The following is a 25,031-nucleotide window of genomic DNA, read 5'->3' on the forward strand; positions in this document are numbered from 1 at the left end:
CCTGGAATCTGGGACTGACTGCTTCATGCCTGCCAAACTGGTTACCTGCCTCAGTAGCTTCCTGGCCTATGGATTTGCACAGTGGAAGATAAGCAGGTCTTGCCCCCATCCCAGGCAAAAAAGCACCTGCAGTTTGCATAACCTTCTAAGCCCTGGCAATGCTAATTGTCCAGAGGGGGAGGAATGGGATCCACGTAAGAATTGCTTCTCATTGGGATCACAAGTAGTCTCTCCACACAGCACACTGGGTAAGAGCAGTAAAACAAATCTGGGCAGGAAGAGAGGAAAGGAGAGATGACCTGGGCAAAGCATCAGGCAGGACATCTGCCTGGTTCATTCTCTTCTCCAGCCTTTCAAAACTGCTGTCTGGTTGCAACAGGGCTCTGGCAGCATGGGAGCCTTCTCACAACAGCATCAGCTCCCTGTCATTTGGCCTCACTGCCCCAGGATGCTGCACACATCATGCCTGCACAGAAGGCAAGAGTGGAAGTCTGGAGAAAGAAAGGAGCCCACGTGGTCAGGGAAGGAACAAAGGACATGTGTCCATCCCATGGTACTCAACCAGAAGAAAACAGCTCTAAGTTGAGGGGGCAGGGCATCATCACAAAAAAGAAAATGCACACTGTTGTTCTAAGACTAGGAAGCTGTTTGGCCAAGCAATAACAGAGTACGAAGTATCTTGCTTTGCCACGACAGGCGAAAGGCAGCTTCCATTCTTCACTGCACCAAGAAACCTAGAAATGCCTGAAAAGTCTGCTGCCCTACCCCATGCTTCAGTTCTTGCAGCCACCAGTGCACCAGAGCCAGCCTTCCTGGGGCAAAGGCGAACACAACCTACGTCACTCCATGGCAGCAAGGACCTGAGGCAGTTCAAGCACTCAGCCAATGGTGCCTTAGCTTTGCTGGGCACAGGTTGGCACTGGCAGAAGATCTGTGAAAGTAGAGGGCAGCAGACCTTCCAATGCCACTGACGACCTCTGCTTGCTGGGAACTGGCTTGCAGAAACAGTTGCAGACTGCGTGTAACTTTTAATGCCCTTCTGTGCTCAGGGAGCAGGGAACACTCTTGATGCCTGGGCTGGGATGCCTGGGCTGGGATGCCTGGAGATACGAAAGAGGAAGAAGAGTAAGCAGTGATGGGGATGGAAGAGACAATGCCTGAGCAGTCAGGCTGCTGCTATGGGAGCTACATTGGAGTAAAGAGAAGTCAAAGCAATGCGTGGAAGTAAACTGTTGCCTATGTGAGGGAGGCAGCACAGGATCAGCCCTGCCATCTGGTATAGTGAAAAGGGAGCAAGGGTAAAAAGTGAATCCTCACACTCTTGGTTAATCAGCAGAGAAGTGGCAGGGAAGAGAGTAGGAAGATACAGCACCAAAGCAACACCTACAATGGAGGGCGTAATGTAGACAAAGTGCCTGGTGGCATCCTTCAGACAGGACAGGTGAGACACAAGGAGCTTGGCAAGCCTTTCCTTTGTCACTGTCTGTAGACAGGCCCTCCACAGAAGAGACTTGTTTTGACAGAACCTCCACAGCTTCCCTTCAGATGCAGCAGTGAGCTCATTCTCCAAAGGCAGCTTTGGATGGCAGTGTGGGCAAGTCAAAAGTTGGCTGTTGACTGGGTAAGAGTCACATATAATGTGCAAGGCAAAAACTCAGATTAACACTTAAAGAAAGCAAAACAAAACTTGATAACATGAGCAGGATCAACTTAAAATGCACAAGGAACTGAAGTGTCCCTCCTGGGGCCAGCGAAGAGCAGACTGGGTGGCCAGCATGCACCCACACATGCAGATGTACCCACACACGCACACTGTGCAAACCTCTACTGCCTCCAGGCAACTCACGACAGCCTCCCCTGATGGCCCACAGCAGCTCTGTGCACCCATCCAACCCACCTGCTCCTCAGGCTAGGGAAAAGGCAGACTCAGGACCCACCTTAGTATTTCAAGGGAGAACAGCATTTTAATGCCGAGGCCTAATGGGCACAGAGCTGATGCTTCTCTCTTGCATCATTTCGCTTGCCTGAAGCACTGCAGATTCCTGGAAAACTCCCCCGTGCTCTTCAGGCCCTCAAAGCAGCACCGCTTGTACTTTTTGCGGGGTGCCCAGCAACTAAGTGAGCAGCTTAGCAGGAAAGAGAGCCTAGAAAGCAGCTGCCTGCTCAGAAGATGAGGTTTCAGCCATGCTACTGAAGGATGCAAAGGGGCATTGCCTCTGGCCTTCCCAGACAAGCATCCCTACTGCTCCTGAGCAAGGGTTCCACATGAAAAGCAATACCAAGGCCATTAAGGACACATTGATGATCATGGGCATCCAACCTTCCCCATGACTGGTTTGTCAGGGACAGGAACAGAGACTGAAGAGAGGCTTTTTGGAAAGCAAGAGTCTGACTGCTCCTGTAGTTTGTGTCCTACCTGAACATGTCAAATACCATGATCTAACAGTCTTTCTCAGGGTAACCAGCTGGAAAAGTGCAGGAAGGAGACCAATTTGAAGCTGGAAGCTGCACTGTTTCTGGGTTAGTAAGTTCTAAAGCCAAAGGGAACCAATCCATCCATCTAATACAAGGTGTTGCTAAGTAAAGACCAAAGGATTTCTGCCTGGAAGTTGTGCACTGTGCACACAACTTCTGCCAAGCTAAAGCACTTTTCTGAAAGACTTACATTATTTTGTGCCTCCCAGTACCCACAGCTCAACACTGCATTGGGACTGTTCATCACTCTCACTGAATAGCTCAGCAGTAACTGCCAATGGCTTCTGTCATAGAATAGAGTGCCATGAAAAATCTTGTCAAGTAGGGGCCTGTAAACCAAGGCACAGATCACTTCTTGGATAAATCTAAGAACTCTTAGGTCCTTCAGTGTGAGGAGGGCCTCACTGGTCAAACCAAGGCACTCTGGTGGCAAAAAGCCAAATCTCTTCCAGCCTATGCACATTTTTCTTACTGAACAGATGCCAGAAATAGTCAGCTACTGCACCACTGGCCAGTGAATTAACAACCTTAAAACCAGACTGGTGTGAGATCCCCTGTGAGCAGACAACAGGTAGAGTAGGTAATGACAAGATGTCTGCCTTGATGAGTCCGTGAACCAAAAGTATCTCTTACTTGGATTGTTGTGAGACTCTGAAGCACTCATTTATGCATGGAGCTGTCTCTGATTAAGTGTGTTCAAGGATAAGAGCATCCACTGATGGAATTAATTTACATGGCAGGAGAGTTACTTCAACCTTTGCCTATCAATACAAAAGCTATCTGAAACAGGTATATAAATCCCTATATTCAGAATTTGTTCTCAATGTTCAAATATTTATAACCCCATGATCCAAACCTTTCTCCATTTTCATACCTGTCTATTGTGCAGCTCTAAGACACCATTAGCTCACTTAACGAGGTGGAGGAACGCCTGGAACCGGTATTGTTAATGAAGCTGAGTTTTCCTCAAAGAGAAGGTCATTCTGAAAGTGAGCAGAGCTGCTCTTCCCTGTCAGAGCTCCCTTTCTAATGGCCATCTCACACTCCTGGTTGCTGTGCATGCTGCCGCCCTCTCTGCAGGGAAGGCTGGCTGCCTGTGCCAACTGCTCACCCTACATAGCGAGTAAATCCCAGACAGACGGAGCTGGCGGAAATGTCTTTTTTCCCCCCTTTTAATGCTCTTTGCATAATGGCAAGCCCAAAAATCGTTAGTGAAAACGAGCTTATCGCAGGGCCCTTTGATAGCCCTAATCTGCTTATGCGCAGCACTTTGAGCTGCCAATCAGAGCAATGCAAACTCCCGCTCTGTGATCACACAGGGCAGAGCCAGGATGAAAGTGATATTGCCTGGGTCACCTCATTATTGAGCATCTCTATTAACTCATCTGCAGCTTGTTCAGGTTTCCCCTAGCACTGCAGTCCCAGAAGCAGCAGCCTCTCTTGCTCACACAACCCTGGCAAACAGCCACTTTTCCAAAATGACTCCTCCAGCTGCCTGACAGCCCCAGACACACCTGGCCTCACAGAATGTCTCACCTTGCTATCAACTCTATGGACCAGGGATGGACTCCTGTGTAAGCAAGGCAGGTGGAATGGGGAGTGAAGGATGAAAATCCAATGGTTTGGAGACAGTCACATTTAGAGCCAAATACCCATATGCTGCCTGTCCAGACAGCTTGTCTGCATGGGAGTAAATTCATAGAGATGCACAAACCCACTCAAATCAATCTCTCCAAAGCAATTTCCCAGCCTGTTTTACTCCTCCATCAGTTTTTATGAATCTACCCTTAGGGAAAGACAGTATGATCAAAGGGACACGAAGAAACAACTTACCCCTTGGGTGCACCCACTCTGCCAAAGAGCCCTGATTCAAACCCCAGCTGACTTTTTCCTCATTACTCCCTTCAGCAAACTGCATGCCAGCATCCCTGCAAACCCACAAGGACAGAGGCACCGGGCTTCTCCATGCCCAGGCGATAGAAACTGGACTGCTTTTGCTTTGTCTTCAGCAGTGTTCAACGTCAGACACTTACTGGATTGGGCAGTTCTGGCTTCGACCGTGGGGGTGTAAACTCCTACCCCCAGCTCTGAGCGAGCTCCCAGACGGAACTTATACAATGTGTCTGGTTTGAGACCTTCCACCGCGTATGAGGAGGTTGGGTCAAATTCCACCTTTTGCTGCCAAAAAAAAAAAGAGAACACAGATTATTTGGTGTAGTTGGAGGATACAGAAAAGCTGGTGCGCAGCCATTCTGGCCCCACAAAAAATCACAGCCATGCTGCCAAACTTGCCTGCAGTCCTGCAGGACCCCAAGGCATGGAGCTTCCTGGGTGACACACCAGGACTCTGCAGGGAAGTAGACCTCTGCAACAGGCAGGCTACACTGCCTTGTGTCCAGACTGCACTCACTGGCCTGACAGCTTTGTGGGAATGCCTGGTCCAGCTATACAAGTTCAGACAAGAGGGACAGGACTCACAAGTTTGTTTTCTCCCAACAGACAGTGTATTGCCTGTGAAACAAAGAAAAGCCCTTGTCCTATAGCAGCTGGGATCTAATGCACTGAAACACTGCTGGTAAAGGGCTTGTTTTGCTGACAGTTCACCTGAAGGGCACTTATTTCTGGTAGCTCTCATGCCACTATAATAAGAGGAAAAGGAGAGGACCATGGGACACTGTGATGCTGTCATGGCACAATTCTTGTTATGCTGTCTTGAAGCCAGCACTACCTTTGATATATTTTGAACTGGACTTCCTTTAGGGACCTGCAGTAAATGTGGAAGGGCTCTCTCTAGGCCACCTTCGATCTGCTTTTTACATGCAACCAGTCCTGGGGCCAGAGACACATATTGGAAGCCATTTCAGACCTGCCTAGAAGTGCTACTGTTTACAGGCACCAGCAATAAGCATGCCTCAGGGATGTTGTCATGGCATTTTGAGCCTTTCCAGTCCCAAACCAGTCACTAGCTACTTTCCTGGCACCAACAAGCACTGTTGAGGTCACTTACACAGAAACCAGATTGCCATGTTCCTATTGCACACCACTGAGGCAGAAGAAACACAAAGGAACAATCTTGTTACCGCCCTGGCTCAAGCACATACCCTTCCCAAGCTGATGAATTGCCATTTCCAGCCCCAAGAGCTGTCAGGCAGGTTCCTCACCTGAGTGCCATCCTCCCCTTCCCAGTACAGCAGCTCGTATTTAGTGATTCGTTCCTGAGAGGCGGGCAGCCATGTCAACAGGATGCGTGTATCAGACTCTGCTTCTGCCTGGAAGTCAGCTGGCTGGGCAGGAACTGGGGAACAAACACATGGTTAGTGCCAGAAGAGGGAAGAAGAACCACTTGACTTTGCAGAACCAGCGTTTCACCTTGTGAAAATCCTTCCTCACTTCTGAGAGAACCTCCCTTCTCCCCTCTCCCCTGTACTGTGCTCTCGGAACATCCCAGGCCACAAGCAAGCACCTCTGTCACTCAGACAGGTGACTGTGGGGATCATGCTCACTTCCAGACCCTGACTGCATCCCAGATCCTTCCTTCCACATGTGTACTCAGACCCCAGAACAGTGCAGCAGTTAAACACGTGCCCGACATCCATGTCCAGGACTTGGTGTCAGATTTTTAGCCACTGTATCTCAGACAAAACTGTGGGCTGTTACTTGTAGAGAGATTGATACCAACTCCCCAAGACAATCTGACAGCTTGAATCGGACAGCCCCCCACCCACGGTGACGTGTAATCATTTGAGCACCAAGTGCAGTTGTGATGCCTAGTGCAGGTCTGACACTCAGCTGAGCCACACACAGCTGGGAAGGACATGGAGCCGTGCTGCCTCACCCCATACGTACCCCCTTGCTGTGTTTTGACCTGGATGATGTCCGAGGGGGGTCCATCTCCCACCGATGTGAAAGCCAGGACGCGGATGCTGTAGGTGGTGCCTGTGATGAGGCTGCCCACGGTGGTGAGGTGGCTGTCGTCAGTGTTGTGTTTCTGCCACATGCTCAAAGGCAGGTGTGGGTCGGTGGTGTAGTACACGCGGTACCCTCGGATCTGTCCGTTGGGCTCCTCCGGCTGCTCCCACTGGACCAGCATGGTGCTGGCACTCAGCATCCGTGCCTGGACTTTGAGGGGTGGACTTGAAGGAGCTTGCTCTCCTGTCCGGGCCTCGACCAGTTCACTGGGGGGACCCCTGCCAATATTATTGACTGCGATGACCCGGAACTCATACTCTGAGAAGGGGCTGAGCCCACCTATGCTATAGCGGGTTGTTGCCACACCATCCACCTCCTGGAACTGACCCTCCAAGGATTTGGGCTTGTACTGGATGACGTAATATGAAATGGGGTCAGAGTTGCCCGAATCCCAGGTGAGGGTCACGCTGGTAGCTGTCGTTTCAGTCACTAATGGCTCTGTTGGAGGTTTTGGCAGTGCTGCAATTGGAAGGCAGAGAGGTGTGATTTAAATAATTCAGTCAGCTCAAACCCTGCAATGTGCACAGGGATAAAAATGGAGCTGCCACCTCCCATTAACATTCTTCTTTAAAAGGCAGAAATCATTTCATACTCTATAACATGCATTTTTATATTACCATATATTGCTTGAAGTGGTTCTTAATGGAAGGATAAACAGAGCAATCATGTTATTAGATGTGCTTGACGCACTTACCAGCAGCAGGCTAAATAAAGGTAATTCAACGGGGATGCAGGAATGTTTCTGTCATGGGGGTTCACCTGGCAGTGGGAAGGTGCTTGCTGGGCTGGGCTGGCCCCAGAGGCCAGGTGAACAGTTGATTTACAAAGGAATACAGTAAAGCAATCAAATACCAAAGTAATCTGGAGTTATGCTCCTGCTTCCAGAGAGGCAGTATCTTAGGCCACAGGGAGTTCATGGATAGTGCTGTTAGAAGGGTTGATGGGGCAATGCTTTGTAAGTATTACAGCACATGCAGGAGAGATACAGCCAGAGAAATTACCAACTTTCATATCCACTATTTCACTGGGTGGTGTGTCAAACTGCAACCAGACAATAAACTGTTACACAAGAACTCTGTGACACTGACATCTCTGAAGTGTTAATGAGAACACAACTACTGCAAGCAAACATTTCCAGATTTGCCATTTTACCACAAGAACAAAGAAAAAGAATGAGTATGTGTGTGAGAAATTCACAGAGTACACAAATACTTTAGGACAATGACTGAACTAAAGTCTACAGTAAGTTTAAACTTCCTACAAACCACTCTAAAGTCATTAGTGACTTGTAATGTAGCTGTGCTTGACAAGGAACTAGGGAAAATGCTCACTCCAAATTAAGATCCTCAAGTATTTCATTCCTTGGCAAAGCCATCAGGTTTTTACTTTCCACGTGGTTCAGCTAAAGAAGGCAACCTACTTAGCACTGGGCATGCCTGCTCTGCGTGCCAGAGAGAATGCCTTCTCCAGTGCTACTGCAACATGAATAGTGAGAAAATTGTTGGGGGCTGAACAGGCATGGGAGCGGAGGGCACACAACCCACACAGCCAGACACCCTACCACTGCCCATGGATGGCTCAGGGAGGGCAAACCTATCCTACACAATTTTATGGCCTGAAGAAACGTATTTCCTACAGCATCCTAGAAATTGGGAGCCCATCTCAGGCTTTCAAGGACAGATGAAACTCTTTTTCTTTTGAAGAGCCACAAGTTTGACTCTTGACAGCTTGTGGGTGTGCAGTCTGCATGTGAGCAAGAGGGAGGTCTGGTACTTTCAACGTGCATAAGTGCAGTCAGTTCTGTGTCATCTTGCTTCTGTCTACCCTGCAAATGGTCTGCTTGCCCAAGCACAGGAGAAGCAGCACTAGGTGAAGGCATTTGGGACAGAGGCAGTAGGATATCCAGAGTGAAGGTGTAGAAAAGGCAGACAAGCACACAAGGAGGAAGGTGAAGGGCTAAAGGAGCTGAGCAGATTGCTCCCTGTCCTGGGGCATCACATCAACCAGTGCAGGCGCGAGGCAAAGTCATCCCAGCTACGAAGAGGTAAATGCTGGGAACTGCAATGGTGCAGTTCCCACCTCTTCCCTCCAAGTCCAAACCACCATCCCATCATGCCCCTTTTTTCCATCTTGTGTATCTACTATAGCCACTGTTCTCTGTATGAAAAGAGATGCTGGAAAAGGTACAGAAGAGCAGCTGTTGCGAGGAAAGGGAGCAGGGTGTTGGTAAGGTTAAAAGCATCCTCTGACTAGCCAAGAGAATTTGCTGTTATCTCCAGCAGGTCAAAGAGGGTTAACACTCAATTCTGTGATTTGTTTAAGCAGGAACCCTGCGCTAAAGTTAGCCTTAGTGCAAGAAGAGGCCTGCAAGAACAGACTAAAAAGATGACGTATCTGTGGCAATCTGAGCTACAAATCAACTGCAAGGAGGAAGGAAAGGGATACTGCGGATCTGATAGGCCCCAGATGGGAAAGGTAGGATACTTTCAGCCTCCTGTTAGTGGGTGGGCTGCCCTATGGTCAGCAATCAGTAACAAAATCCTCTTTGGGGCAAAGGTACCTGTGAAATGTCAGCAGGAAGCATGGCTGAAGGACAGCAACACAAGAAAAAGAAAGTGAAAGAGGCAGAACAGTAAGGGAAGACATTTACAGAGGATTATGTAACAATTTTCAAATGAACACATACAGCTCCTCCCTGCAGGGAGGGAGGATGCTCATTTTGTTGAGGCCCATGGACACTTCACATCGCTGGGATTAACCTCCTTGTCCTACCCTTACTGCAAAAGGACATGTCTGTGCAAATGGCTTTCTGACTGCAGACATCCACAGATCCTGCCCCAAGACAGCCCACGGCCCATCACTGTGCTGAGCTGATCCTGCTGATGCACAGAACATTGCTGGGATAAACACAGACTGGGATAAACACAGTGAAGTTCCCTCAAGGCGTAACAAGGATCCGGCCTGACACAAGCTTGCCTACATGCCACTTGCAGGGAGAGAGAAAATGACCTTCAGAGCAAATATCACACTGTGAGCAGGAAAAAACAAAGTTGTAGATTTGGGAACCTCCCTTGCATGGTGAAAAAGTCACAGAAGAGTGCAGTCAACTGGCTGCAGCCCAAAAACTTTGGCAAAGGGCTACAGTGTTGAAACCCAAATAGGAGCACGGCAGGGAATAATGCCTTACCTTTGACTGTGATCTGGGCTGTGGCTTCGATCATGCCAAGGGAAGAGATGGCCACACAGGTGTAGTTGGCAGACTGCATGATGTTGTTCAGCTCCAGGACATTCCTACCGACGGGCATCTCATCTTCTTTGGTCAGTTCCTCCACACCAGCCATCCACTTCACGTAGGGCATTGGAGCACCTACTGCCACGCACGTGAGGTTCACGCTCCCTCCAGGCATCACCTCATGGTTGCTCGGAGGGATAGAGAATCGAGGAGCAACACGCCGCACTGAAACAAGGAGGAGACAGCTAGTAGGGTCACAGGACCAGCAGAGAGTGCTCAGTTGCACTGCGGGGGTGCATGATGGGGGGGGGTCAACATTTTTGCCTGTCTATCCCTCAGGACAGATAAAATGAAGTGCAAAAGCTGTTCACTACTTTGCCAAATTGTACACACTTTGCTCTCCTTCCTTAGCCACTGGCATCTTATTAGCAGAACTCATTAGGAGACGGCTCAATCCATTCCCTCCAAACATAGCCTTTTGAAATCATATTACTAACATAAAACATTCCTCCATTTAAATTACATTCCTCTAATTAGAGAGCATGCACAAATGCCAGTCACGCACTTTGTGCAGGGCCCACTGAAGCTCTGCAGAACGGAATCACCTGCTCAATTTATTGGCTCTGGAGCAAAGCAGCCCATTCCCTAAACCTCACAGGGTTTGGGCAGGGGCAGCAGAAGGGTTTCTTTTTGAATTAGCACACGTGTGCTGCTAAATAAAATATAATTCCTTTCAAAATGTAACTCAGGTTCTACCTTGGCTCAGAAAAAATAGTCACCAGAGCTGAATGACATTGTCAGGGCCTGAAGAGATCACCTTGCTGGGCAGGAGAGAACTAATCCTGACAGATGTGAGATCATATCCATTTTGACAGAAGAGAGCTGGGTTGGCAGAACCTTTCCCACCTTTGTGGCAGCTCTTCGGGAGATGTATTCCTCCTTATTGCATTGCACAGCTTCTCTTCATATCAATCCCTTGCTGGGTATTTCATTCAAGACTTATTTGTAAGCAACTCTCAGCTACAATAAAGCTCTAAAGCTGCCTGCCATATGCATTCGTGTCAGGAAAATGACACTGAGAAATGAGGTCCCTTCTTCAGGGTTAGTGTTATGGGCCTATTTAAGCAAGGGTAGGGAAACAACTGTGCTCGGTAAATCTTTGTCTCCTCTGGGCAAGCTCGTTTTAGTCTGTAGTTAAAAAGGGAAACTGCTTGAACGTGTTTTGCCCAGCAGCCCTGCTCTCCTCTAGCCTCCTCCACTGGAAAGGCAGTCCCCGAGCAGCAGCTGGGGTCACAACTGACCAGCTCCGAGGAGCTTCTCCCTGCCAATTATGCTCCTCCATCAGTGCACTTGGCTGGTGGAGCAGCCACTGCCGCAGTGCTGGGGGCAGGTGGGAATGGGCAGGAGCCTGAGCAGTGCCAGCTCACAACAGGCCACGGGCACAGCCAGCCCCACGTGTGATGAGGGCCTGGGGACTCATAGCTTTGCCTGAGATGTCCTGCCACCATGGCATCTCTGCAGACAGTGAAGCTGCTGACAGCCCTGTGAGCCGCAGAGGTGTCAGCTCTGCTTGCCAAGCTGGCTCTCCCCAAATCAAATTTCACTAGTGCTCTCTTTGATGATTCATCCCCAAACTATCAGGCTTGCAGAAATAGACTGAACACAAAAGCCTCCACACTAGCATGTACAACAGAGCTAAGACTATGTGATAAATTAGACAATACTGTCAACATCGTGTGTGTACTACACATCGTCTCAGTGACAAAACAGGGCTCATTAGTTCCTTACCAGCCAGGGTAAGGATAACTTAAGGACAACTTCATTTGCCTTTTTTTTGAGTATATAAATCCCAACTCTTGTTGGATGCTTCTTTTAATCAATTATTAAATCTCAGATCAATACCTACATGAGCAATCACCAGTGAAGTATTACCTGACCGTTGGGGTAGTGCTCCCCAAATGAGACAGAACTGAAAGTGTACTCAAATGCTATGCAGTCATGAGAATACAGACTTAACCTGATGGACATGGCAATGGTTTAACATGATGGCATGTATTTCCAACCAAAGCATCCCAGCACCATTCGTTAAGAGTCAGGTTTATTTTCCAATGAACATGGCGTCGATTATTCCACGTAGAAGCTGTCCAAATTCTGTCCCCATCCAAGGACCAAACCCACCCACCCAAGCTATATTAAAATAGGAAAAAACCACCAAACTTTGAGGATAAAGCCATAGGTGTGCACAGAGTACTCACACACATGCACAAGGCAAACAGACTGGCAGGCACCGGAGGCCACTACAGAGTCAGACAGACAGTGGGACAGTGGTGGAAGGGCAGGACAGGGACAGGGAAGGTGCACAAGTACTCACATACTCACATACCTGGGAAGACAAGACACTGGAGGACACAAGGCCATGCAGAAAGGTCAGAGCCCAGCATGCACAGATTTTCACTTCCAGTCCTGTGAGACTAGAGGCAGCACAGCCTGCTGCAGGCTCTCCTGCATCCCAAACTGTGTCCCCATGTTAAGAGCCTGCTTTCTGGATGTTCCTGGGGCTGTGCGAGTCCTACTGGGGCCGTGTCACCCTTGATGTGTCCTGCAGAGATAGGGCCTGTGGGGGCTGTGCCATGTCTCCCCAGGGATGTCACCAGCTGACCATCCCCTTGCAGGGAGGGGACAAGCACTTTACTGGGGCTGGGGCCCTCTCAGCAGTGCACCACAGGGTGACAGGAAGTCATTCTCCCCTGTGCCACACACAAGGGAGCAGCAGAGGTGATTGGTGCATTCCTGTGCCTAGAGAAGGGATGAATGACAAGGAAAATTCTCCTGTGTATCAAACAGTAGAGACCCCCTCAGCAGCCTCGACATGGGCTGTGCCACCCACACACTGCAGTCTGTAGATGCCAGGAAGTCATGCAGGGCCTCAGCTCTCCAGCCTGGCAACAGATGAGTTCTTAAACAGGCTTCTGTGGTGCATTTCTGCAGCCCAGAATGGCTGAGCTGCCTTCCCCTCATTTGCACACCGGCAGAGCTGCTGAGATGGGCTCGCTGCTCCGCACCAGAAAGCAGCAGTGCCCGAGGCACCCAGCTGCTAAAAATGGATGGCCTGTGCAAGGGTCAGCTCTCTACATGGGAAGTGGGAGGAGGTCAGGGCAGTGCCTTTGGTAAGAGATCTGGCCCAGGCGATGCTCTGTCAGGAGTATGTGCAAAGGAGGGGATGGGCTCCATCAGCCTCCCATCCTCTTGGGGGATAATTGGCAGCTTCTTGTCCCAGTCAGTATGGAGGGAGAACGGGAGATGCTGTCAGTTAGCATTAGCAAGAGCTGGCACAGCTCTCACAGCAGCTTGCAGAGCACCATCAACACATTCCTCAAGCTCAAGCCAGCGATTTAAGATGCTTGCTTTTCTAGCATAAGAGTCTGGTAATAATTTAAATCAGTATAACTCCTCAAAAAGCAGCATTCTTAGAATTTCTGTCCAATTTACAAGTCAAATCACATGGGTTAGCACAGTCCACGATGCTACCTTAAGTGCTCCAGAAAATTTTGTTGTTCTTCATTTTTTGCAGCAATGAAATTTCCCTTTTAATTACAATTTTCTTGACAAGAATTTGCAATAATTTTTTTAATCCTCTTTTTGGATAAAGATCAGAAGAAGGTGGTTCGGAGGTTTTGCAAGAACAGCACAGGGAAAATTGCTGTGAATATTAAAATTATTTCAATGGACAATACTGTAATTCAGGGGTTTAGTTAAACCAGCAGACTGTCAAAAATGAGATTCATTATAATTCATCCTGAGAACAGGCATCATAAGGGCTCTGTGCTGCCCCACTATGCAGCATACCTCCCTGTTGAGAGCATTCCTTAGGAAGTGAAGTGAAGGGAAACCTGAGGCAGTGAGCAGTGAGTGCAGTGCAACCTGAGACCATGCCCTGGATCTCACAGGACAGGAAGAAAAGACAGTGTGGAGACTGGTTCCCCACTCACAGGGGGGACTGCTGGGAGGAAGGAGGGGAGCAAGCAACACCAGAGCCACAAAGGTTGAGAAATGTTAATAATTCAGCATGCATTAACATGCACATTCCTTGCCTTGAGAGCAAAGAGCTTCAATCGATTGCCTGGCTCCTTTCAGCACAGGAGTGGCTATTTCCCAATGTCTCAAGTTCCCTCTGAGGGTGAAGTTACCCCTTTGGAGAACCAGGGACACCCTCCTCCCTGCTGTGTCTGCAAGAGCTGTAGGCTCTAAGCTCAGGGCTCTCAGGCTGATGCTGTTAGTCCCTCTCAAGTGCTGAGACACTGCTGGCATCCAGTGAGGCTCTGCTAGAAACACAACAGTGCCAGGAGGACTGCCCAGGCTTCCAAAATTGTGCAGTGCTGCTATGGAAGGGGAAACCAAATTCCCAAATTTTCCTGGCTGCCTTGGCCACAGTACAGCTGAGCAAATGACAATGCTAACACCGCTCTCCCTAGTCTGCAGAGATCCAGGCACCTCTACTTGCCTGCTCCTGCTTCTGGGTTTCCTTCTTACCATACCTACCTGGAATCTAATTCTGGGCTGCATCCTTCCCCTTCCTGGCACCCCATGGCAGACGCACTGGGTGCTGCCCCATGGTGACAGAGAGCTGTGCTTGTGCTCTGCACACTTCTCTGCTCCTCTGTGAGGCAATTCCAGCTGCTCAGGTCCTGCACCACTGTCCTGACATTCTCTCCCCTTTGCTCATCCTCTGCACAAGGGAACAGCAGCCTGAAGTCCCTTTTCCTTTGAAGGAGAGCTAGGACTGCCTGGTCTGCTGCTCCTGCCCAGTGCCAGCACAGACAAGGCAAGTCTGGGGGTCTGCTCTAACCTCCCAGCTGGGATAAGCAGTAGTGTGTGATGCAGGGGTATATCTTTGAGAGTGTGAGACTGTCCAATTTCTTTACTCCAGCCAGGCAAGCTGAAGGTTCCCTGGTGCAAAGGGTGTGTTCTTGCCCTTGCCAGACTGGTAACCTGCCAAAACTCCCACCTTCCTCAGGAACCACCTCCTCCAAGTTGGGAAGGAGTGGATTTAGGAGCTATCGTCAAACATGATCATTGGTCTGCATGGTTTACTCATCTGTAGACAACTTTCATCTCTCCCCAGTGCTATCATTTTACGAAAGGACTTCAAATGGAAAGGCAGTTGCTGAAGTCTCACAATCTATTGACAGAACCAACAGCAGGAGAGGAAAAATTGGAACCAGAAAAAAATGCATTTACAGTCTAATCTTGTGCTCAAACAATGCTGTACTATTTATGCTCCCAATGTATCCTTGAGTGCTGACATTTTATAGACAATTTCCAAAACAGGGCCTTGCCATTTTTGGATTATATTTCAGCTATAACTTTTAGGTCTAATTATTTGTGCTGACAACCACATATAAAAGAGGATATATCATTACAGTGGTGCAGCACTGGAGACACATCAGCATTCAGCATACTGACATACTAATAGCAAAGTAAGGGAGAGCAAGATTGTGGAGCTCTGCAATTTGCATTCGCTCTCAGAAATTTCTCTGATGAAAATAACACAACATTAAGGAGGAGAATAAGAGAAAAGATCCACTGTATCAAGATAAAATAACTTGTTAATAAATAACCTCGTAGCAGTCACAGAGCAATAATTAAATGCATGGGTTAGCAGCACACAGTTTTAAGTAAAGCTGGAAAAATGTAAGATGTAATTATCAGTGCCAAACAAATTATAAGCATGGCAAATCCCAGTGGAATATTTAGAAACTAATTTCTGGCTTCACATTAAATATTTGTGCATGTAGGTATTTTTGGTGGAGTGGGAAGGAAGGGTCAACACAAAGAATGGGAAATTCTCCGCTCCTGCTGGCTTACATCCATTCTCAGCTGCCTCCCCTCAGCTAAACCATGTGGCTAAAACATTTAAGTGCTCTGTCAAAGGTTTAGTCTCCAGAGGTGTCTCAGCCATCACAGCAGTGCTCCAAATTCACTGAAAACTGGGAGGCTTTAGGCCTTGGCTTTAATTTCTTCTCTTTCCTTCCTTGTTCTCATTTTTCATCATCGTCTTGGGCTGAGGTAATTTTATCCTCTATAAAATCTATTTTCAGAAGGTAAACAACAAAGGTCCCGTGCCTCAGTACAGTCTAAATGAGAGCATGTTCCAGGGAGAGAAATGGGATCGAACTCAGTGTACTGGAACAACTGCTATGACAATTTGTTAAAACTTTTTCCAGTGATGATCATAAGCCAATTCATCCGGCTGCCTGATAGTTTGTGTGACATGAGCCAGGGTCTCTTCCTCCTGCTGCCTGGGCATCCAGTGCGTGTGGAGGGACAGACCCCATGGAACCTGTTTGGTGAAGGAGTCATTTCTGGAAACTAACTCCGGACTTCTGCCAGAAACACCAGCTTTCCTCAGCATGAAATCATGAGTGCCTCGAGCTAGGTCTGGGGCTAGATTTAATTTAAAGGCTGGAGTTGCTTTTCACTACTGTCCTTTATTCATCTCTGGCTCTCTGAGACCAGCAGGACAGAGCAGAGCAAAGCACAAATCAGGTTTTGCTGAGTGGCTATGAGCTCCTGTGCATATCGCCATGGGACTCCCTGAGCCATCTTTGGTACGGCTGGGGCCTCTGCCAAAGCTTCTTGCTCTCCTGCCCCAGAGAAGAAAGGAGAGGCAAACCTGCTCGTGCAAAGGGCTCCTGTCTGTCCATGGAAAGAGCATGGAAAATGGGCCACCCCAGAGCAGGCACTGCCAAGGAGCAGGGAAGCTGCCTCAGCACAAGGGATCTGCATCTCAGCCAGCTGCCCCTGCTGTCTTGTGGCAAGGCAGGGCAGCATGCTGGGTTCTACTCCAGCTGAGATCAAAAGCAAGCTTTTCGCCTCCAGAGAAAGTTAAACTTTTAAAGCTACAGGAGGAATTGAGGAACCCACTCTCCCTAGCAGCTTGTGAGGGGACTGATCATTCTGATCTCTGCTCCCAAAGACTGCTCTTGATCTCCAGCCAGAAAGCAGCAGCAGCTTAGAGGTATTACACTTGCACCTAGCACAGATAAAGGGTTAGAGAAGGACCCCTCACACAGTAGCATGCACTTTTTCCTACCCTGCCTTTGACAAAACTGCCCTGGCTGGTATTTGCATGCAAAATATATTCTGTCCATTTTAAATCTCAAGCAACAAAGGCATGCAAGCAAAGTATCAATGCCATCACCAGAGTCACAGCAAACAGTAAGCAGATTTCGTCAGGCACACTGTGGCTGTGCCTGGAAAGGAATCAGTCTGCAGGGCACCCTCCCCTTTTGGGGATGGCTCTCCTCTCCCTACTGGAAAAGTCCCATCTGACGTGGCGTACTGTAGATGGATAAGAAGTGAAAAGGACCAACCTTCTCGCTGATCTGAGAGATGAAAGTTTGTTTTGTTTGATGGCAGAGTGCGATGAAGATGAGGAGGGAATAAAAAAAGACAAGGAAAAACACAGAGAGTAAAAACAGGCCAAGCTTCATCTGTCCGCACACCACTGAAACGACAAGACAAGACTACAGAGGTCAGCCATGACTTTCCACCGTGCACACACCACTCCACGGCAGGGACGAGAGAGGCCACACTCACACTGCTCTGGCCTGGAGCAGGGCCAGCCCCTCCACCTCCCTGACCCACTCACTACTCCTGGAGGCAGGGTGGAAGGGACTGCACATCCCACACATCCCCACATGGAGGGTGCTTCAGGGACGGCCCTGCTCTGTGCCAGATGCTCGAAGCACAGATATGTTTACATGTGCAGAACACTCACACACACAGAGCAAAGACTCCAGCCATGGCACAGACTGATGTGCTCCCATACACCCACTCCAGCTACAGAGATAATGGCAAAGGCACTTTAAACCCATTAACCACACACTGGGAAGACCACATATATAAATCCGAATTTTATCAAGTAAGAAAGAAATGCTCCAAGTGGTGAATCGAAAAATCTTCTACCATGAAGAGCTGTTCTCCCTCTCCAAACAAAGAGCTAAATGCAGCAGAGAGGTATTAGGCAAGTGACAGACATGCGCAGTCTCAGCTGGGCTCAGTTTTGAGAGAGCCTTATTGGTACATTGTGTTGCAAGTCAGAGATGGACAAGAAATCAGAACGACAAAAACACCCAGAGAATTAAGCAGGTCCCAGTTTTTGTTCCTGCAGGAGAGACAGCAGAAGGTTAGTTGCATTTTCCTTAGAGACAAAAGAGATCTTATTTCCTTAGCAGGAGTGACCTCACTCCAGCTACAGATCTGTGGCATACCAGCTGTAATTGAACCCTCACTGAGAGAATACACAAATGGATTTGATAGTTAAAGACTGCTTATGAGTCACATTTTTGATGGGGGAAGGAGAAGGTGGGGGAAGAAATTTGCTTTCCAGCAGAAACACTGCAAATTACAGAACAGCATGTGGCATTATACAGTGCAACAGTACAGTAAGCCATTTCCAGCAGAGGACAGGATTTTAACCAACACTGACACGGTACAGGCAAGGCAACAAGCTACCAATAGCAGCTACCACAGTGGCCTACAAAGTGTAATGGAGCTTGCTGGAGAACAGCAAAATACTCATTTACATTTTTTCAGCTGAACTGATACCTGGGGACTTGAACCAGCCAACTCAGAGTTTAACTGGCCCATAAGTAAGGGCAGTGTGCAGCAAGGAGCCCCACCAAGACATCCTCAAGACAAACAGTCCTAAGCTTAAGGACCAGGTTTTCTCTGTCCTGCTTTAGAAAGGGGATTTACCTCTCAGTCTACAAAACATTAGCATAAGGCTCATTTGATCCTGTGAGCCCCTGTGATGGGAGGGAACCTCTTTATTGCTGCTCCCAAGCCAGCACTTTGATTTCCTAATCTAATGGGGTGTATCACATCTACATGGCTTCAGCAGACAATGAGGGGCTCCTGCCTTCTGCTCAGCTCTTCCCAACAGGGAGGATTTGTTTCCTGCCCTTGCCCAGGAAGGACAGTGCTTTTGGTAAACCAGGTGTACTTGTGGAAGGTTGCATTTCTGGAAAGCAGCACTAACACTGCAATAGGGCAACACCAACTCTAAGTACTGACAGCGTGGACCAACTTACTACACCCATTGGGACTGTGAGACTGAAGGGCAAGAGGCTGGTGAAGAGTGTGAGACTGAGGGATGATGCTGGAACAACTAAAGAGTAACTGTCCTTGCTGCTGAAGCCCCCAGAGCCAGCCCCTGCCCTTGGGAGGGACTGATGGACCCCAGCCATACCAAGGGGACTCACTGTGGTGCCACTTGGCCTGCCTGGGGGCAAGGCGAAGGGTGCTGCTCCAGCTGGGGGACAGCCAGGAGCTCTGTTTTGGGGAATCTGGCAGGGATCACCCTGCATCATTGGACATGGACAGGAGTAGGCTCCAGCAGTGGCTTTCCCCAGGTGTTGACACTTCAGATTAGAGCTGGAAAGGTGAGGAGACACATGTGAAACACACTAATTCAAACAGATTACTTTCTGGTTTGTCAAACATGAACAAGTTTAGGACCTGCTATTAGTCATTAATTGCTGGATTATCTCCTAATCTCATTTTATATTAGTGTTATATAAGGAATAAAAACCAGTAGCAGGCTATTCTGGAACAGCCATAAAGCAAGAGGGAACACCTGGGCAGAAAGTTCTCTCTGCTTTTCCTTTAGTTAAGGCTTAAACAGCTGCTGCTTTATCTGAGATAAACCTGATAAATGGTAAATTGAAAGTTTCATCTCTTTACAGGTTCCATTCACATGGTTCCTTATCTCCAGTTCTCCATCCATGTCACTCTTAAGCTAAGACGCATGCTTTATCATCAGTTTTTCTGCTTTTTCACAGAACAAATGACTCTGAGCAGTGATGGTAAATACTGTCTGCCCCCTCACCATGCAGGGACACAGGCACAGGATTTAAGACTGGTGTTACACAAAGTATCCCCTGTGCAGAATACCATGGCTCACTAGGCAAGATACCACATTCTCACGAACCTGAGCTGCCTGGCAGCTAAGCTGAACATGCCAGTCTAAGTGCAAGTCAAGTCACTGCAGAAAAGCCATCAGAGGATAGCAAACTCCAGAAGGTAAAAATGGGGCTCCATTTGAGATCCAAGCTGAAACAGCAAAGAGCAAGGCTGTATCACAGATGTGTCTGCCAGTCCTGACTGTCAGACGACTCCCATGCTCTAAAGGCAGAAATTCCTATGCTGATTCAATTTGGCTTTTACTCTGACACAGATGCGCTTGTCTGTGCAGCAGCAACAATATTCTAACCACAGCAGCTTGTTGGAGAAAGAATGAATTTGGATTTATGGGGGGCTCTGCTTTTGCATGGTCTTGGTCATTAGCTGCCTGAAACAGGGCAGGGGGCTGTGACCAGGATATGAATGCACAGGTCTAAGAGTTTAGATCACTAGCTCAAACAAAGGAATGCATTTCCAAAGCTTTGCAGAGTGAGAAGCTAATACTTCCCTGAAAGCATCAAGAAAGTTCATTATCCCAACTGGGTCTGCAATTCTACCAGGAACTGCCAGCATCTGTCCTGTGCAAAACCCCTCTGGTGCTATGCAAGGCATTAATACAAAGGCCAACCCAGACACTTTGGAATCCAAAAGACAGAGAGGTTAACAAAAAACCAGAGGGGGATGAACCTGTTCCTGCTTATCTCCAAAAGCACATCTTGTGTCTCAAGGACTCCACATAAATCAAATTTTATTCTTTACAGCTTTTAGTGTTACACAAGAACAAAAGGACAGATTGTCTTTTCTACGCCAGATTACATGAGAATAAGACAACCTCCCATTATATCGGATGAACAATGTTCTCATGCCACAGTGATGAGTATATTCCATTCTAGAGAGACAGACAGGATGCTCAGGGTGCCCAACCATCCTTTCCCATTCATAGTGCACACACATGGATGCATGAATTCCATTATGAGCAGAAAATCTCAGAGCACCACAGATGTATTTCTTAGTCCTTTGTGCAAGTGGATATGGAAGGGGAGGAAATGGACATTCAGTTGGCACAGATATTCAAGACTAATTGTTCCGCAGATGTCCATGCAGGTCATGTGGGGAGGAGGGGGAGAGAGTTTTTCAAGTACATTTCTGTGTTGCATTATCATACACTGAGCCACCAGTCACTCTCCTTCTATTTTCCATAAAGGTCATTTTATAAATAATCAGACTTGAGCCTCGCAATGCACTTTGAACCATCAAAGGACTTTGCAAGGAATAAAATTGTTAAGCTTATTTAGTTGAGTTCTATAAAGCACATTAAAATCTTTAGATGGAATGTGCTAGCTGAAGGACAAAGAACTATTATTTATTAAACCATGATCATTACAAGCATTACAGCACAGCAGAATGCTCACAGGAACACACTCACTGTGAACACTTCCTGCCAGGAGGAAACATGACAAAAATATTCATAGTAATATTTGGGGAGGAGAAAATTTGGCAGAAAGCTCCATGTGCTTCTCTGGCTCTGCAGCTGGGCATCTCCAGTGTGAGGATACACGGTGACAGCAGCAGGAGCCACAGTGCCCCTGTCACATGTGGCACAGCCCAAGCCTGCTCACAACCAGCCAAGGTGCACCTGCCCACTCTGCCGCTGCTCTGATGTGGGTTTCAGCAGCAGGGCTACAGCTTCAGCATGGAGAACCACCGGGGGCACAGGAAATGAAGTTAAACATACTGAAATTCCATAAAAAGGAGTGCACTTCCCTCACCAGTGTCACAGGTCTCTGCTGCACTGCTGCACTGCAGTGTTATCCCGAGGTCAGGGCTGTGCAGGGTGGCCCCTCAGAGCTGCAGCCTCCTCAGCCACATACCAGCTGCTGAGGGCTATGCTCTGCAGCCTCTACTGCAGCCTGGCTTTGCTTCTTCTGACGGTCCAGGGCAGACATCTGTCCAGAGCAGCAGTCAGGGTCATCCAGTCTGATTCAACTGCTGGTTCGTGTTTCCTGTCATCCAGGCATCCCCCTCACAAATCTCTCCAGTCTCTGCTTGCCTGTGATCCCTGCCAGGCCCTCAAGCACTGGCAGTGCCCCTCTCTAGTGAAGTATTGTCACCCTCATCAACCCTGAGGAGAGGCAGGTTTAATGGAACACATTGCCAGAAGTGTGCATACAGCTGGGTCGTAAACAAACGTATTCCCTTGTTATTAAGCCATTTTTCAGACATCTCCAGTTTTGGTCACTGACTGTTCAACCACTGTCCTCAGCTTTTACTCTTCTCCTGGCAATAGCCTTGAGCTTTGACTGCTGTTGCTATTTTAGCTGCTTTAATATTACATAAGCAGAAAATGTTCTTTTTAAAGGCGTCAAATCTTGTTGCTCCAGGCCTGTGTCAGTCATTCAGAATTATTATTATTTACACAAGGTCCCTGCTGCAGTAAGTATCATATAGCCACAAGTAGCCATTTCAGCGAGCTCCCTCTGTGTCTGAGCCTAAGCTACTGCCAAGTTCTCAAGGGTAAAACACTGCAGAGGCCAGAGAATTGCGACTAGGGACAGAGCCACAATCCGAATTTCATTTTGGGTGATGGCTACTTGGTGAAATTTGGCAAATAAAACTTCAGACTCCAAGCAGGATTCCCTGCTACCAAATGAAATACTAGCCTGGCCTTTCAAAAAGCATATCAAGAAAGCACAGATTTTTGCAGTAATGCCATTTCTATTTACTGATTTACCAGTTTGCAATCTGGGCACAAAGCAGATAATTCAGTTTTAAATGGCTGTTTTTAAAAGTAGCTATGCTTCTCTATGGTATGTGTAGCGTTTTGGGCTAGAGAACTCACTGCACTTGCCCCACTGGGCCGTGCCTTGGAGGTCCGAAAAGCAGCACTTAAGAAGAGAAAACTGGGCAGCAGATTTCTCATTTGATGGCAAGTATGCAGCCAGTGCTCCCATAAGTACCATTCTAATAGCATTGGCATTGCTCACTGCTGTAAGCAGCACTGGAGTACACACGTAGTGAACTCCACTGGCCATTCCTACGCACAATCTTCCCGCTCATCTGCTTCATGTGTAGAGAAAGCAAAGGGTAGAAAACCCCCTTCATATAGGGAAAGAGTAAAATAACAGTGCATCTACCGAGGGGTGCCCCATACAAGCCACCACCTTCACAGGCATTTTGTAGGACAAGACTTTTGGCTGAAAATGCTTCTCTTTGTGCAGATGTCCCTGAAGCTGTAGGCAAATGGGAAGTTAAATGTGTTCATAAAACCCCAACAGTATAGGTGAATCGGTGCAATTGCACTATACTCCCAGTGAGCATGACAAAATGACACAACCTTTTTTTTCCTACACTAGGTCCAATCTGCCTTCTCCTCCTAAATCAATTTCTTGAATGTCTTGAATCAACGTCTTGGATCTTTTGCTGCTAAATTAGACAGTAAGCTCTCTGGATTAGAGGAATCACATCTTCCATATGTTTCTATTCCCTTCCCTTCTCCCTGCAGCACCATGAAGTCCCAAATCTAATCATTGTTACAATATACTGTGGTAGATGTAACCACGGACCACAAATGGATGAGTTTCTTCATGGCGGTAATGGTAACATCCAGACCAGCACTGGCAAACGTGCTTGTGGTTAAAGGGCAGGATAGCAATATGCCACTGTGCTCCCTTCAAAGTCCCTACTATGCCCCAGATAGCCACTTTGCCCTGGCATGCTCCCTGCTCTTCCTTTCACCCTGTTCTTGCTCCTCTGATGGTCTGGATGCTTTGTGCCACCCTCCAGCAGTGGGAGACAGTCAGCTCCCAGTGCTGATCCCCAGCCGCATCCCAGCCCAGCAGCCAGATAGACCCATCAGTCCAGAAGCAGAAGGCTTATGAGGGTTGCTTTCCAGCACACTTAGTAAGATGAAAATAATAGCTCCAAGGAAAATGCATCCATTTTCCTTTACAAATCCCTGGTGTGGAAATGTTTTAACTTTTAATGAAGTCCATCTGTGCAGAAGTGCTGGCTCTAAAGGATTTACAGAGACAAGACACTGGTGTAGCCTGCTCCTTCCTCCTCCTGTTTTTTCATTGATATAGAAAGCCCTGAGCAGTGCCTGGATACTCCTTCTTAGCACCCAGTCTCTTCCTTTGTTAGCATGAAAAGTATAAAGATGCTAATGAGCCTGTGCTTTCTAACACAGCCCACTCACAAAGGATTACCTGGGAGGCTAGGAAAGGGGAGAACATGATCAAAACCATAAATCCCCAGAGCCAAGAGACAAACAAACATTTGAACTATTAGAAAAGCAATAGGCTGTAAATGAGAGCAGGCAAAAGCAGTCCTGAGAACTACACAGGGTGGAAATTAGTGCTGCTGCTCAGCACTCAGCCATGCTTCCCCAGGAAGTGGACGACTCCTTGGGTATTCACTACAATGAGGTCAGTCATTATAAAACCACCAAGCAGTGGCGGTGCAGCCCACAGACTTAATTTCCACTGTAATTTAGCATTAATTAATGTCCTCTCTAGTAAAGATGCAGGCACTTTCTGAAGATCCTTCTGCAAGTCACTGATCTATCTAATGACAGCCCTGTAGGACTATCACAAGAAGAAAGAAACAGGGATTCTTTTATCCTGCATCCCAGACCTGAGAAAGTAAAATATTTATATTTTTTAACTTGCGTTAAAGAAATAAAATACTGTTTTTGGTTTGAGTAACTTTTTGAAGTCTTTAACTAATGTAGTAACAATAAAATCTAATTTTTTTTAGAACATTTGCTATTAGAAACTATAAGCAAAAATACCATCTAGGACCTAGAGTGCACAGGAAATATCATCTGACAACATCATCATTATTTATGGGGTGTCATGTCTTAAATATACAGCAGGACTTTATCAGGATCACATAAGTTGGAGCCTCATACTGTAAAGATTAAGAGCAAGAAAAAGGCTTGTTCCAAAAATTTATGTGTAAAAAAATCACAGTTAACAGCAAAACATGTCCAAGAACATGCTTTCACTGGTGAACATCAGGATCGTCTCACATGTGCAGACCACCCACAGCCCATGCTCAGCCCCAAGAGGGCAGATGCTGAGCAGCAAGCCAAGGGTAAAATCCAGTACACTCCTCAGTCCTCTGGGATTCATTTGCTAAACAAAGAGCATTCATTAGTAAGAAACTGTAAAGTTGTTAAGAGGCTTTTCTATCTCTTGAAGCTTTTGTGCCTTTTTTCAGCCACATGTCTACAGAAAATAGAACATTGACAATCTGAGCATGTCACAGGAAGCAAAAGCATCCCAAATACTGCAGCAATACAGCTGGATAGCCACACAAACCTATGCAAGAACAGCCAACCTGGTAACTAGAATCCTTTCTCTCAGAGTGCAAAGGGTCAATCTGGGAT

At 47.6% G+C, this 25,031-nt stretch overlaps 1 protein-coding gene across 10 annotated transcripts in view; it reads right to left on the reverse strand.

The window, feature by feature from the left end:
- PTPRF (protein tyrosine phosphatase receptor type F) overlaps window positions 1-25,031 on the reverse strand; it is a 377,255-nt gene that overhangs the window by 64,543 nt on the left and 287,681 nt on the right. For all 10 annotated transcript variants that reach the window (XM_085067811.1, XM_085067815.1, XM_085067816.1 and 7 more), the window contains 4 exons: window positions 9,632-9,901; window positions 6,322-6,903; window positions 5,637-5,770; window positions 4,509-4,653 (listed from right to left, as the gene is read on the reverse strand). In XM_085067811.1, coding sequence (XP_084923937.1) covers window positions 4,509-4,653; window positions 5,637-5,770; window positions 6,322-6,903; window positions 9,632-9,901 — 1,131 coding nt within the window. The remainder of the gene's footprint in view (window positions 1-4,508; window positions 4,654-5,636; window positions 5,771-6,321; window positions 6,904-9,631; window positions 9,902-25,031) is intronic.

Source organism: Lichenostomus cassidix, chromosome 8, assembly GCF_008360975.1.
Source record: "Lichenostomus cassidix isolate B80296 chromosome 8, HeHo_3.0, whole genome shotgun sequence".
NCBI classification, from domain to species: domain Eukaryota; kingdom Metazoa; phylum Chordata; class Aves; order Passeriformes; family Meliphagidae; genus Lichenostomus; species Lichenostomus cassidix.